Genomic DNA, 14,881 nt, shown 5'->3' on the forward strand with positions numbered 1-14,881 from the left:
TTAGCTTAGCCCTCCATTTTCTATAATGGGAGTGCCATTATAGTGATATTAAAAGTACAGTTCGGCAGTGCTTCAGATTCAAAGACAAAAAGGTGTTTCAGAGAGTGGAGGGGGACCCTTCGTATAGCACTTATCTACAACTCCTTAAAACAACTGTGGTTTTTTCCCTGGGATCATGCATTGCCTTCCACAGCTGCTCAGTAATCCCCACAGAGTGTTTGGTTTAAGGAGTTACATCAGGTATTACATATGCGCCCACATGAGCTCCAAAGCATCATTCTGGCTTCAGATCTGAAGCGCTGCACATCCCTATTAAAAAGTAAATTCATCAGCGCTCTGACAAGAAAGGGGCCCTGGTCAGTGAGGAAGGGGAACTCTAAATGAAAGAGCTAGGAATGTACAGTATTGGCAATACATCCATCATTCTACCTGTCTCATAGCTTTCCACATGAGACAGGTATCTTAAAATACAAGGTGGAATCTTTAAAGAGATTAGCTAATGACCTATTACTCTACTTTGTTTATTTATTTTGTGACTTCAAGTCAGTTTTGACTCCTGGAAACTGCCTGGACAAGTCCCTGCAATTTTCTTGGCAAGGTTTTGGAAGTGGTTTGCCACTGCCTCTTTCCTAGGGCTGACTGAGAGTGACTGGCCCAGGATCACCCAGCTGGCTTCCTGTCCAAGGTGAGACTAGAGACTAGAACTCACGGCCTCTTGTTCTAGCCTGGTGCCTTGACCACTACACCAAACTGGCTCTCATATTACTCTAATAACATAATCAAATATAATACTGTAGAGGTTCAGTGAAGAGGAGTTTCTGCAATCAGCAACTTTTCTATTTGTGCAATTATCCTGTTTCCTCGCGGTGCACGTTTTTCCATTCCATGCACGCGTAATGTAGAGAAATCCAGGAGGCAGAAGTGAAGCTGGCATCAGAATGGCTTTGTGCAACCTTTGGCTAGAAGGAAGTGCTCACAGGAGAACTGTGGAAAGAACAGTTAAAGAAAGAAGAGTGGAACTGAAAATGGCTTGACCAAAAAATTGGGCCATTTCCATTTGGAAGAACAACTGAAATCCAAAGTTTTAAAGGATTCTCCCCTCCTCCCATATACCCACACCAGTTTCCCCTCCCCCTTTTTAAAAATCACATTAAAGAGAATCAACAGAAAGAAAAAGTCCATGTTCATAACTTTGGCTGAAAAAGAAACAATTGTGTCAGGCAAGATTTATGCAGCCTGCACAAGCCAGGCACTACCAAGGAGCAGATCTTGATCAGAGGGCTTGAGACCTGCAATGTGTTCCAGACAGGCTTTCTCCACTGCACTGCTCACTGCTCTTCGTTAGGAACCAGGAGCAAAGGGAGAGCAGGTTTGACTTCAGTATAAACCAGTTCAGTATAAATCGGGATTTGGTTCAAGATAAACCAGAACCAAGTAGGCTCACCTCAGTTTCAGAAACATTTGTGAACATTTTCTCCCCCGCTGTTTCAACACATTCATTCTCACCATTATTGATCTTTGGGATGGTGCTTTTTTCAGTGAGTGATCACTGGAAGCCAGTGAACATAGATTGAAGAACACCATTGGTAATGGTTTGTAAGCACTCTCCAGCTTTAACTAGCTGCATTTTCAGCTTTGGGTGTTAAAATAATCATGGAACTGAACACAAATAAGCAACTGCACCAATGCAACCAGAGATTTTAAGTGAACAGGGAGGGATTAAAATCAGTGCCATGTAGAGCTATATACTGTGGCAAAGACATCAGGGAGCCTTTCATCTGCTCATGCAACTTCCTTTCATTTTCACCATACGAGGGTGACTGTTTGGTGCCCCATCATCTTCTGGGATGTAGGGCACTTTAGAGAAGAGGGAGTTTATGTAAACACAGATGTCCCAACAGTAGAAAAAAATATATAGCTTAAGAACAGTATTGGCTCCCATAGGCCTTTTAATTTTGATTTGGATTCAGCAACACATCCAACGCTGACTGTTTCACTTCGGCTGAAATAGTGCCTAAATTTCTAGTTGATATATACCACCTATACCACTCGGCAGAACACATACTCAGTCACAGCATCTTCCCCAAATTCTTCAGCAAATTTATTTAGCCTCTCCAAGTTTTCTGAGTGGGCTGGACAAGTTTTGTATAATTTAAAGCAGACAGGACCTCCATGATCAGAGGGAAACCTTTTAAAATGTTTCCATGTTCAGTGCACATGTAGGATTGCCAATTCCTAAAGCTAATTCTTGTTTACCAGCAAGGCTTAGCGTTTCAACAGTTACTACTTGATTTTCAGTTTGGGCCCTTGGCTGTAGATCATACAAGCCAACTTTTTTCCCTGGAAAGTTTTTTGTTCCACTCTCCCTAGTGGCCATCCCACTGGACTCTAACTTTTTCCGAGTTTGATTATTTCTTCTCTGTAAATCCAAACTATCAATTCTTGGGTGTATTTTAGTGGGGAAGCTGAAAATTCACACAGGCTCATACAAAGTGAAAACAAAGCTGAAGCACTTATCACCTCTGGTGTGGAAAGCTGGCCATCTATACGTTGTGGGTGCAGATTTTGTTCTAGCATTTGACACTTTTGCACAAGAGTATGCAACGCCATTTAAGCCCCAGATGAAATCTGTACAGCCCCATTTCTGCCACTGATACCAGGAGAGAATTATTCTCGCATTCTCATTTATCTCATAGAAAACAAGTTACCAAACATATGATGACCATTATTGCTTAACAGTTTTCATAGTAACTGGTGATGTCATAAATCACAAAACGATATGCCCTTGTGCTAAGTTATAAAGTGGTCTTGTATCTATTAATATGCCTCTTTAAATTCGCCCATGGAATATAATGAGGCACTAGTCAAAGATGAAATGATCCATTTCAGTGGTGCGTAAAGATGTCAACTGACTTAGTCAATCTTTATTTATGATTCTTACATTAATTTATATGCTGCCTCCTTCTAGACCTCTAGGCATCTCACAACAACATCCACTAAACACATCACAACTTACCACTAAAACAATAGGACCACCAACAAAAATAGAATAAAAACCCATCATATGGCCTTTATCTTCAAGTACCATATAATAATTCAACGGTTTCCCCTAAATTAAATCCCAAAGGCCCACAGAAACAGCAAACAGCCTCATCACAGGGGACAAGCTGTCCCCAGAGCCTATAGATTTTAAATGATATCCAGAGCTGCAAGTTTTTTTCATTTTTAGCTCAAGACCTGCGCACCTCTCTAAGGGGCCTTCCCTAACACTGTACTAGCTAAAGCAATGGCTACATTGGAAGAGCCTTGAGCCACTCCTTATTCTGTCCCCCCCACCCCTTTCATCATTATGCACAGAAATGGCTTTAGAAACTCACCACACAGATTCTCCCCACGCGGCTAAAGATGGCATGCCCTTTGCTGTCCGACTCTGCTGCCTTCTCAGTGAAGAAGAAGTAGACTTTGTCATTGTCCCGATCATCATTGTCTGGGATCATATAAGCAGCAACAAATTTGGGAGCTGAGTAAAAGATTATTGGAGAGATTAAGAAAAAGATCCCCAGAAGCAGTTTGTAGCTCGGCACTGGTCCTAAAAGATTAAAATCTTGGTAGATTCTGTCTTGGCACAGTTAATAAAGGCTATTGCCAAGAGAGATAACAGATAGAAGCTCCTTGTATTAAAGGCTATACATTCAAAAAAGGGCTAGTTATATAAACACCTCTCTACCTCCTCCTCATTTCCCATGTACACATTTACAGTGATCATGACCTCCATCTCACCTCCTTTCCCATTCTTATTTCCGTGGACAACTCTCTCTGTTTCATTCATTGCCGTGTGCATTATATGGGTTTTCATCAGTCAGTTTTCTTCTGACTACCTCTGAGCTTTGCACTGAGCTTTGTTTAATCCTCTTTAAATCCTTGCCATGATCCAGTGTACAAAATGCATGGAACACACACGTACTTCATTGTTAGCCTAAAATGAAGCAATTCCCACTTCTATAAGCCTGCATATTTACAGATTCACTACACGCCTTTTGGCTCGATGAAGTGTCGTAATTTTTCCCTACCATTAAGCAGCCTCTGGTCCATCTCTGTACGTAGAGAGGAGCGATGTCCCATGGCCCGGAAGATCACAGGGTCCCTGCCCAAGAAATCGGCTGTTAGCCCCGTATACAAGTCTCCACCTAAGGAATAAGTTCAATTAAAAACAGTAGCTGTTTGTATAAAGTTTTGTGCCCGTTAACACCTTTAATAATAAATGTACAGTATCAGCATATAAAGGTGCATCCCATTATATTTAAAGAGCTTCACACGTATTCTGATTGCCTTATAATGTTGACAGATGGCTAAAGGTGAGAAAGAAGGGCTTGTCTAAAGCATCAAGTGCATTTATGGCAGAGGTCAGATTTGAACTGGGGATTCTTTGGCTCCCATTCTTGACACATCTGTTCTATCAATTCTCAGGGTGTTTCTAGATTAGCCCTTTATTGTACAACAGCCCATGGGATCTGATGGGGGGCGGTCCAGATGACTTCATCTACCATTTTTAATCCCTCCCATCTGTTCCCACTGCTTTTCCCATCATTTTTCTTACCATGGACAATTCATTAAGAAAGGCAACATTGAAAATGTATAACAGAATTCTTGTGTAACATGAGGAAAGAAAAGAAGCGCAGCGGGAGGAGTTGTCCCTGAAGAGAATGAATGGAGTTTTGTGGCTGCCTCTCCTTTCTCTATCGCCTTCCCCTTTTTCCTTTCTTTTTCCTGTTTAAATTATGTGGCCTCAAATTCACACTGAAATTTTACATGAATGAAACTATACCAGAAAGGAGAAGGGCTTACATCCATGGGTAAAACTCATCAATGTAACAGTCTTAAAAGGGTTAACCCAGTTTGGCAATTGGCAATTGGCAATTTTAAGGTGTGTGGATTTCAACTCCCAGAATTCCCCAGCCTTAAAGTTGCCAAGGCTGAGAAACACTGGGTTAAACAGTCCTTGTCCTAGCACTGGTTCTTCTTACAGGTTCCAATGAGCTCCCAAAACTAATTTAAATAGAAATTAGGAAATCCAGAGTAGAAGAGGTAGCAATCTTCTGTTCCATTGGGTGTCAGCAACTGTTTCCCCACCCCCACCCCCACACTAATGCCGGCTGTGGCTCCTGCTACCTGGATTATTCTGTGTTGCACTCTCTCTCTAAGCCTATTGGTTTCAGTATTTGTCCACTTGAAGTGGTAGTCTTAGAGAACACAACAGAACCCAAATCAATTCTAGAGATCACAAATTCAGCAACTGCCCAGCAGACTCTACATAAGAATTCAAGAAAGGTTTTGGAGAAATCCATCATCAGTACTGTTATGTTTTTTATTTTGTTGGGCTTTTTAAAAAAAAATCATTATTGTTATTGTTATTTTTCTGTTTTGTATGCCACTCACAGTAACAAATGGCAAAGAAAGGAGGCTTTCTAATGCATACACACAAACGAATAACCTAAGTTATTGATTTTTGAGCAGAGTGACCACCAGCAGCCTGAAAGAATGGTTGGACAGATTCTTCCTAACCTTTTCTGGGGCCACTTGAAGAAATGAATTTTCTGTGGAGAACAGAAAAAGGCCAGGCAAAGAAGTTTATAATATCAATCCTTGAGAAGTCCATCTGAGGAAATCTTATTTTTCAATTATTTCCACCACTTTTTTGCTTAGTGTCTTAAACTGTAGACTAACCTAGCAGAAAAAAATAATACAAAGATAAAATAATAAAATAATAAGTATTCATGTACAGCTATGTATTAGGATACAGGATTCAGATTAATTTATTTTGGCACCTACCAAAAAATGTGCTTGCAAATGCCCGATTAGGCTCATGTGGACATCTGCCCCGGCCACTTTCTATACTTGTTGGATCCAAGCTGAACATGTGCTGGGAAGAGAAATGGCAAAAAGAATAAATTAGGTGTCCACACCAGAATAACAGAGCCAAAGGAAATGTGGAAGTGTTTATGTGGTAAGAATGAAGACAACCCCAAAAGGAACTCATATCAGAGGATGTGTAAGGAAACCCTTGTCATGGTAGCACAGATTCACCAAGAGGAAATAACAGCAGCTTTTTGTTCTTAATATAAGCAAAAATCAAATTACTGAGGCTGATGTCAGAAAAATTCATCACATTATTAACACTGTAGCTTTCTCAGTACTAATAGATCTTGAATGTTTATATATTTTTGAATTATTTGGGCTGGTGTGTGTTGCTGGAATAAAAAATATTCTTTATTTCAAAATCAGTTACAAACAGGGTATTAACACTGTCCCACTGTATTCCTATCAACTTTGTCAGTCAACATTTCAAAATAATAATGGACAAAACCATAAATTAATGGCTTGGATCTGAACTGTAAGGAAAAAAAATAAACTCTACAAGATAAGCTTTAGGATCACTGAACATTTTAGAAAAGTTCACCTCTCCCCCCAAACCAATCATATTGTCCCATCTCCAATCTTCTTACAAACTTAGCCTTCTTACGAAATTAGTCTTTCCCAGATAAGTTAGGAGTATAACTTCCAGAATTCCCAACCTTTGGAAAACTGAAGAAAAGGAAGGTTAATCTAGATTGTAATGGTGTTAATTACAAGTAAGAATAGGAGAAAGAGGACTACTTATTTATTTGTTTCTTAAATTTATATCCCACCCTTCATTCAGAAATTCAAGGTGGCATGCTTAATGTTAAAGTCTTGAAATGACTTATGGTATTTCCACTCCATAGAAATTTCTCTGTTTATAATCCCCAATATCTTGCAGTTTGAAACTTAACCTTCAGTTGTCTTCATTTCTGCCAGCTTGCTGGCGTAGCATACCATGATGTAACAGTATCCTGTCCCTTGAACTGTCACAAAAATCCCCTTGCCCTACTCCATACAAAGGAACACACACACACACACCCCTTATTACATTTTCAGTATGTTCTGTGCTTCTCCCTGGCCACTTCCCCCCCCCCCCACACAAAAAAAGAAAAGCTGAGGTGTTGTGGGAGGCAACCTACCATTTTGTAAAGATGGTGAAATTGAGTTTATTTAATCAGAAATGGCACAATTTCTTCTAAATTTATTTTGGTGATAAATACTATTAGAGCAAAACTTTTCTGCCACCTCAAATGATAAATACTTTCTTACAGTGCAATTATCTCTCCTCTTTAACAATACAGTAACATTGTATGAAGGAAAGGAATAGGGTAGAAATTGTTCCTCTATAGTGGTATTTCAGAACTTATTTGAAAAGCTTACTTAAAAAGATCACCAATGACCTTCCTTCCTTCCTTCCTTCCCGTTACCTCCATTTCCTTTGCTTCCCCTCTTTTTACTCTAGCCTGCTGACAACTGCCCATCTCTCCCCAATTCTCTCAACTTTCTGCCTGCCTTCTTTATAAGGAAGTGTCCAGTGAGCCCCTGCTTGCCTCTACTAACAAATCAAACTTTGGTTTCATCACATCTCCTTCTATTAAAAACTCTCTGCTCACTGTGCTACCAGTAGGATAGCAAGGTGACATTTTTGCAGCCAGGAATGTTTAGCAATAACTTCAACCCTGGTTGACGATTGCACAGAGGAACATCTGTGGGCTGGGTGGGGAAGGGAGAGGGCAGGGGCCTTCTTGACCCCAAAGACTGGGAGATGTGGGGAAGCAACCATTTGGTGTACATTGCTTCCAAAAGCAGGGAAAACCGAACCAAGCAACAGTTTGTGGTTATTGATGATTGATGACAGTGACTATGATGTTTTAACAGAGATTGTGAAATGGACTACAAACTGCCTAGAACAGTGTTTCTCAACCTTGGCAACACTAAGATGTGTGGACTTCAACTCCCAGAACTCCAGCAAGCTGGCTGGGCAATTCTGGGAAGTCCACACATCTTAAAGTTGCCACGGTTGAGAAACACTGGCCTGGAAGGATTAATACTGGGCTGCTAAGAAGGTTGCTTATGTTCTTCTCCTAGCACAGTTAGGTTGCAGCAGAGGCTGAGGAAGAGCTGACTTGGGTTTAAGAAGTCAGAGACATAGTAAAAAAAAAAAAAAAAAAAGAGCAGAGCCAATGCAAGCTACAAGCCACAGTATCGCCAAAATAAATAAATAAATAAATAAAAGTGCCAGTTTCATTCTAGGTTCAGATAAACTAGCATGGAGCCAGAAAAAGGCAGACTTGTCTGTTCAAATAAGCTGATTTTAATTTTAGTACTGAATGTAAATGTTGTTGGTCAATGACCAAAATAAATGGTGATGAAGCTCACATTACAGGGAGGGAAAGGCCAGAGCCAATCCAAGAATGGCATTAAACTCTGAAGAGTTGCTTGCCATGCTTAACCGCTTGGTGAAATGGTTTTGGTGCTGACAGTCTGCAGTCTGTCTAGTTTCAAAGGCAAGCAATTTTGAAAGTTTAGCTCCAGCCCCACATATAAGTATCCTAAACCGGTATGGGGAGGCACACTGGGCAATCTACCTCAGCACCTCTTTTTCACTGTGGCTAAGCACATGCTTTTGAAAAACCCAGAAACAGAGCGTGACTGCAACAGCTCTCTCCCACCGTTGTCCTGCGCAACAGTGATGTTGAGGAGCATGCTAGCCCTGGTCCTGGAGGTACCACGCCAGACAGCTTTATCCTCAAGCCCTTTTTAAAGCAGGGCTCGACAGCGTCATCCTGCGGCAATAAATTCTACTGTGAACTGGGTGCACATCCTTCTGCCTGTCTTGAATGTCCCTCCACTCAACTGCATTGGGTGACCTCCAGTATTATGAGAGAGAGAGAGAGAGAGAGAGAACCACTTCTGTCTCAAATTCTGTCACAAGGAAATCTTTTAGCTAGATACCTTTTGTGCTAAAACCTCAGGGCCTTATCCTTTTCAATTTCAAAAAATATCCCTCTGCTTAGTGAAATTGCCTCCTTTGAAAACTGCAATGCTGATATTACTTCTACAATTTTTGACCGTTCCCCTCGAGTCATCGCCTTGGCCGGACAAAGCGATCTCTTCAAACCACCCAACTGTGGGCCCTTCATTCAGGCTTTCCGCACACCCACACTCGGCATGACTTGCGGGCGCAACACAGGGCTCGGATTGTGTTTCTGCTTTGCATGTCAAACCAGGGTGATGTCAATCTGAACATGTGGGGAGGGGGGTGCAGTGATGTGAGAAGACCAAGTGATCATCCTGGGGGCTCATGATAAACAGCTGTGCTGAAAGGGCCCTTTCTCCCACAGGCTCGGTCATAAAAGCTTCTGAAATTGCCAGAGCCAAGAGGGGTTATGGGGTGAAGTTGTATGACCTTCCTGCTTAGGCCAGCTTGATTAACGAGGAAAGGACCAGAAATGCCACCCACAGATTTTCTATCTGGCTTTTGACCAGGGTGTTTTTCATGAGAGGCCACTGGGTTGGATGGCCGCTAATTGGTTTTAACTCTTGGTTAGCTTTGATTGTATTACTATTAGTTCTTCACAGAGCTAGACCAGACAGTTTAACAGAGTTTCCTAGAATGCAAACTTTTATTAATATGTTGTTACACTAAAGGTCATTGTAATTTATGTATATATAGATGTGTATGGCATATACTGTATGTGTACACACACACACACATACACACACATGGATGCTACCATAAGTTTTCAGGAACTAGCCCCAAAAGCCTCCCAAGAGGTTGAGCTAATAATAGATAAACATATCAAACGAATAGAATTATTTGGTCCCTCTGGTTGCAAGAACGTTGAGCAATGTGATCAATAGGTGTCAATTCCAGAAAGGCAATTGTGATTTTCTACAGCAAGGCTCCCAAACCTGGGCATTCTGAGAACATGTTGTAGGCCCTTAAGCAAAACGAGAAGAGGGGCAAGAGGGTTCACAAGACAGTAAAAAAAAAATCAAGATGGCAGCCTGTCTGGGGAGGAGAGCATTACCAAAGCACAAAAGGACTAACTTGGGGAGCATAATCAGTTACAAAGCCCCAAATCATCAGATGGATGTGTAGGCTGTCTCTCACCAGATGTTCTCTGCTATCTTTACCTTGTTCCTGAGCAGATGTGCACAGACCAAAGGCCCAGACAGAAACCATCCAACACTTTTATTTTCAGAAAAAGATTATGAGGCCTATTTGGGGTCCAAAGGCATTTCTGAAAACCAAGACAATGCTGGAGACTGTCATTTCATTTTGCAGCATGTTGACTTCCTATTTTTAAAGATTTCTTTAAAAATGGGAGAAACCCCAGGGGAAGCAGGGTGTTTAGCAGGCTCCATAACAGATCTCACAATCCAAAGGAATCGATTCTTGGAAGCTACAGTACTTGTAGCTCACATCCAAGGCAGCCCACATATGCCTACAGGGAGAAATACAGCCAATATTCATGCTGTTCTCCAAACATGAGACAGGTGGCTTAATATTAATCAAGACCATTATACAGGTTGCAATTTCACCTGCCACTTCACAACTTTTTTGAATCTATCCCCATTTTTCATTGTTTGTACAGTCTCTTTCCATTTAAGTACACCAGGACTGAATGAACATGTTCAGGTGGCGTGTGCAAATGGGGTTTGGTTTGGTTTGGTTTTTTAAAAAAGAGAGCAGCCAGGGAGACAGACAGAGACAGAAAGCAGCATAAGCAGGAGATAGATATGAATGGAGCAACGCATTGACCAGCTTGACAGCTTAACAGGTCCTACTTTCATTTCTTAGCATGCCTAGAAGGTTGGACAAATTCCACAAGAGCAGCTATGTTAAGTTACAACAACAAGAAGGCTAAGTGCACTGAACTGAGAAATTAAGAGGTTTTTTTCCCTATTTAAGAAGCGTAAGCACATAAATCAGCCTTTCTGAATTTAATATGATATAAGACACTTGACATGAGGAATTGCAAACCTAGTTGCTGTCTGCATTGATTATTTCTTCTTGGAAATGGAAATATCACTGTTCCATCTTTCTGCATTAAATGAGTAGACTTGTATAAATACAAGAACAGCTCTGTTAGATCGTATCAAAGGCTTGTCCAGTCTCCTATACAGTTTCAGGAGACATCTGCCAGATAACTGGGAAGCAAGATGCTAGTCTGATTAAATCTCTGTCTGATCCAAAAGAGTATTCTTTTTCTTTTATTTGCAGAACTGTAGTTTACTGCATTTAATAATGATTTATATAATGACTTACAATTATATAAATAATTTAATAATGATTTATATTATTATAATTATAATATTTATAATTATACAAATAATTTAATAATTGAGCCGCTTTGAATGTAACACTACAGTTTAGTATTTAATGACAATGATCCTGGCTTCCTCTCATGCCTGCACTCTCCTCCCCTCTCCAATATCGTTATGTTCATCTACATGTTTGTGTAGCTACAGCATAATGAGTCAGGAAAACGAGGATTACTGTGATTATTCTTAGCAATGGTTAGTGAAAGCACATCCATTTCAATCCAGAGGGTATGAAATTGAATTATTTCTTTTCACCATCATTAAGGCTGGCCATAAAGTTACCACATTGCCTGAACCCAACAGGCAGGTTTTGATCTCTTTGCAGCTGCCCTGGAAGTGGTGAGGGAAGGCAAGGCAAGTACAGGGGAGCTGATGGGGGAAACTGGATGTGATATAATGGTTGAAAAACTGGAATGGAACTGGAAGGACACAGGTTCAAGTCCCCACTCAACTGGGACCCTTGAGGTAGTCGTTACTTCTCAACCAAACTACTTGTAAGGATACATGAGGGAAGCCCCCTCCCCAAGGAGCCCACCTTTATTTCTATAGCATCCCCATTTGATTTTGCTTGCCAGAAGCTGGCTGGGAAGGTTGAAAATGGTGATCACGTGACTGCAGGATGCTGCGACAGTCATAAATGTGAACTGGTTGCAAAGCGCCCAAATTGTGATCGCGTGACTGCAGGGACACTGTGATGGTCATACGTGCGAGGACCGGTTGCAAGTCAGTTTTTCCAGCACCGGCGTAAGTCCAAACATCACTAAACAAATGGTCATTAAGTGAGGACTACCTGTATCATACCTTTATTTTGTATAACTCAAGGCAGCACACAACATCCTTCTTCCTCCTATTTTACCCACAGAAACCTTCATATGAGAAGAGTTGGACTGAGAGAGAATGACTGACCCAAAGTCACCCAGCCAGGTTCAATGAATATGGGAGCTCTAGAGTTCATGGTCTGTCTAAGGTTTCTAGTCCAGCACCTTAGCTGCTACACCGAAATGGCTTCCCCAGTTGAAAAGAAAGACTGATTCAAAGACATATTTTTCAAACAAACAAAAGTCACCATCTGCCATCCCGGGGGAGGTATCACTGGTCATAAATTTCTTAACAGAAAAGAGTCCTGTTCTTTCACTATGGCACTTACAATGTCCGCCTCAGATGCACGTTGTCTCCTTACCTCTCCTCTGTGTCCCACATAGATGAAAGCACAGACTGGATGAAAAGCTCCAGTCCCACAAGCTAAGAGGTGAGTCCGGTTTAAAGGATAAAGAACTCGGATATAGTTGGCACACTCCGTCTGGAAAAGAAATAGCAATGGGTGTTTGCAACGCTTTGTTCCTCAAAAATAACTTCATCTGGATGGTCACAGCTAGGCATTATGATTAAAAGTGTATGTTGAGCAAGGGATAACATAATTAGGAGGAAGGGGGATTTCTGGTTCAAGGCATAAAGTATCATGAAAAGATGCAGAGTTATTGAGAACCAAGCTCAACTAGCTAGAGCTAGCTTACCAGTAACATCACTTTGGTTTCTGAACACTGACCTCGGCCAGTCCTTTCCACCCATTCTCCATTGATGGCTCCATGCTGTGGAACACCCTCCCCACAGAGATCCATGAAAGCAACTACTGTAAGATCTAGTAATTCAATCTAGCCCAGGAGGAAGGCATGCTGTGACGGTTAGGTGACCTGGTGAATACATGGCTTAGTATGTTTTCTTCTACTTCTATATGATGGTAAACCATTAGTTAATTTATTATTTTCAGCAGGATTTTCTTGTTTTATGCTGCTTTTGATGGTTAGCTATGCAGACCCTTCGGGAAAGGGCAGTTTAATAAACAATAAATAATCAAATAGCAAAGTGATATGTTGAGCGTGATGAACCAGATGGCATCTTCCATTCGCCAAAGACTAATTTTATTCAAGATCCTGTATCTATATTCAAGTACACCGAACAAATCCATTCTCATATTTCAAATTCTCACGTCATTCCCAGAGTTATAAAAATCTTTCTTCTCACTGAGACCATGTCACCAATTACCACTGTGCTGCTTCTGATCAGGCAGCAGACTTTTCTTGCGATTTCCAAAGTGGATAGCAAATTCCTGTTTACTTGCAGGCTGTTAGGTACATCCCCCATGTGCCTGTCACTCCAGCTGAACCAATGATGATTTTTCCTCACTTCAGACTGCATGGGTGACTGATGTGACTGAAACCCATTGTATTATCATTCACGGGTCAGGAAATGAGGTCTTCATATTGCCTTGTGCAGTGATATCCTGTATTAGTCTAAATATATGCAATGTAACAATGCTGTTAAATCAACAGATAACAGGAAGAAATTACCACAATGGGCCTAAAAATAGCATTTTTATTTAGAAATTCAAATGGGCATCTCAAGAGAACTTCATCTGGAAAATAAAGTCTATTCTACCACAGTTTACAAGCATGTCCAAGGGAGGAAGGGAAGGGGGATAAATGGTAGGTAGGTATGTAGGTAGGTGGACAGGCAGGGAGGGAGGCAGGCAGGCAGGCAGGCAGGCAGGCAGGCAGGCAGGCAGGCAGGCAGACAGACAGAGATTTCTGCTTCCCAGCCTTTATTTCTCAGATTTCCTTTCCCTAGTGTGGGAATTTCATTGGGAGCTAAAGTCTCCCAGAGCTGGAATGCCAGTTAATGTCAACAGTCAACAGCCATGTGATTCCAAGGGTGAGAAATGAAAGCAAGGCGTTTGCTAGGCTGTGGGAAAGGCAAGAAAAATAAGCACTAAATTTAAACTGCAGTGGATATAAAAGTGACTGTACAGTCAGGTTAACCAGGGGGCAACGTCAGTCCCACTAGGTAGACCAGACCAGGAAATCAACTCCACAGGAAGGCTAAAACTATTTTTATTGAGATTGGCTATAATAATAAGAGAATCTTGCAAGTCTGATTGGCTGTACCTTCTCCTTCTTATAATTCAGTGAATTAGGGAGCATCTGCCTGAGCCGCTTCCAAATGTTATCTTGTTCTGGACTTAAAAAACCTCTTTTGTCCAGGTTCTGCATATTTCCATCAAGGTCAACTTCCTTACTCTCTATGGGCAATCAGCTGCTTGAAGTAGCTTCATTGTTATATGCAATCGTTATAATATGTTACCTAGCCAGGCTGTGTTTGATGGCTGGGAAACTTCGTTCAAGCACAGAGCCTGACACCTTTAACCTATATCACTGGTATAATTTTAAAGACTACCATGTAAATAGCCTGCTGCCAGTAAGGCACCTAATGTGCCCTGAAACACTTTCCTTGATGTTGGAGGTCCAAATCCAGTGGCGCTGATTCTTCAGCACATGACCTATTGATCACAAAGAGGCAGTACTCTCTAATAGCTAGAGAGTAAAGGATTTACTCTGTGTCTCTTCTTCATCTATCTATCTGCCTATTCTTTGTCTAAGAGACTACTAATCTGAGGTCACTTCTTTCTGCCTTTCTTCCTGGGTACACATGCATGGATCACATGCTCCTGGACTTTTCTCTCCTGGACTTTTCCTCTGGTAGGATGTAATAAGCTAGGTGCAAGAGTGTCTGCAGTATGGGGGTGGTCAAAATTTACAAGGTGATGAGCAAGGAGTTCAATTGAAAGACCTGCCCCTTTGGTAGATGCGTGTGATGC

The 14,881-nt window shown here is 41.3% G+C and overlaps 1 protein-coding gene across 1 annotated transcript in view; it reads right to left on the bottom strand.

Annotated features, from left to right (window-relative positions):
* Window positions 1-14,881, bottom strand: part of SEMA3G (semaphorin 3G) — a 100,149-nt gene that overhangs the window by 28,690 nt on the left and 56,578 nt on the right. The window contains exons 4-7 of the mRNA XM_063291918.1: window positions 12,410-12,529; window positions 5,830-5,920; window positions 4,071-4,187; window positions 3,378-3,520 (exon numbers count right to left, since the gene is read on the bottom strand). Coding sequence (XP_063147988.1) covers window positions 3,378-3,520; window positions 4,071-4,187; window positions 5,830-5,920; window positions 12,410-12,529 — 471 coding nt within the window. The remainder of the gene's footprint in view (window positions 1-3,377; window positions 3,521-4,070; window positions 4,188-5,829; window positions 5,921-12,409; window positions 12,530-14,881) is intronic.

The sequence above is a fragment of the Candoia aspera genome, chromosome 2, assembly GCF_035149785.1.
Source record: "Candoia aspera isolate rCanAsp1 chromosome 2, rCanAsp1.hap2, whole genome shotgun sequence".
Lineage (NCBI taxonomy): Eukaryota > Metazoa > Chordata > Lepidosauria > Squamata > Boidae > Candoia > Candoia aspera.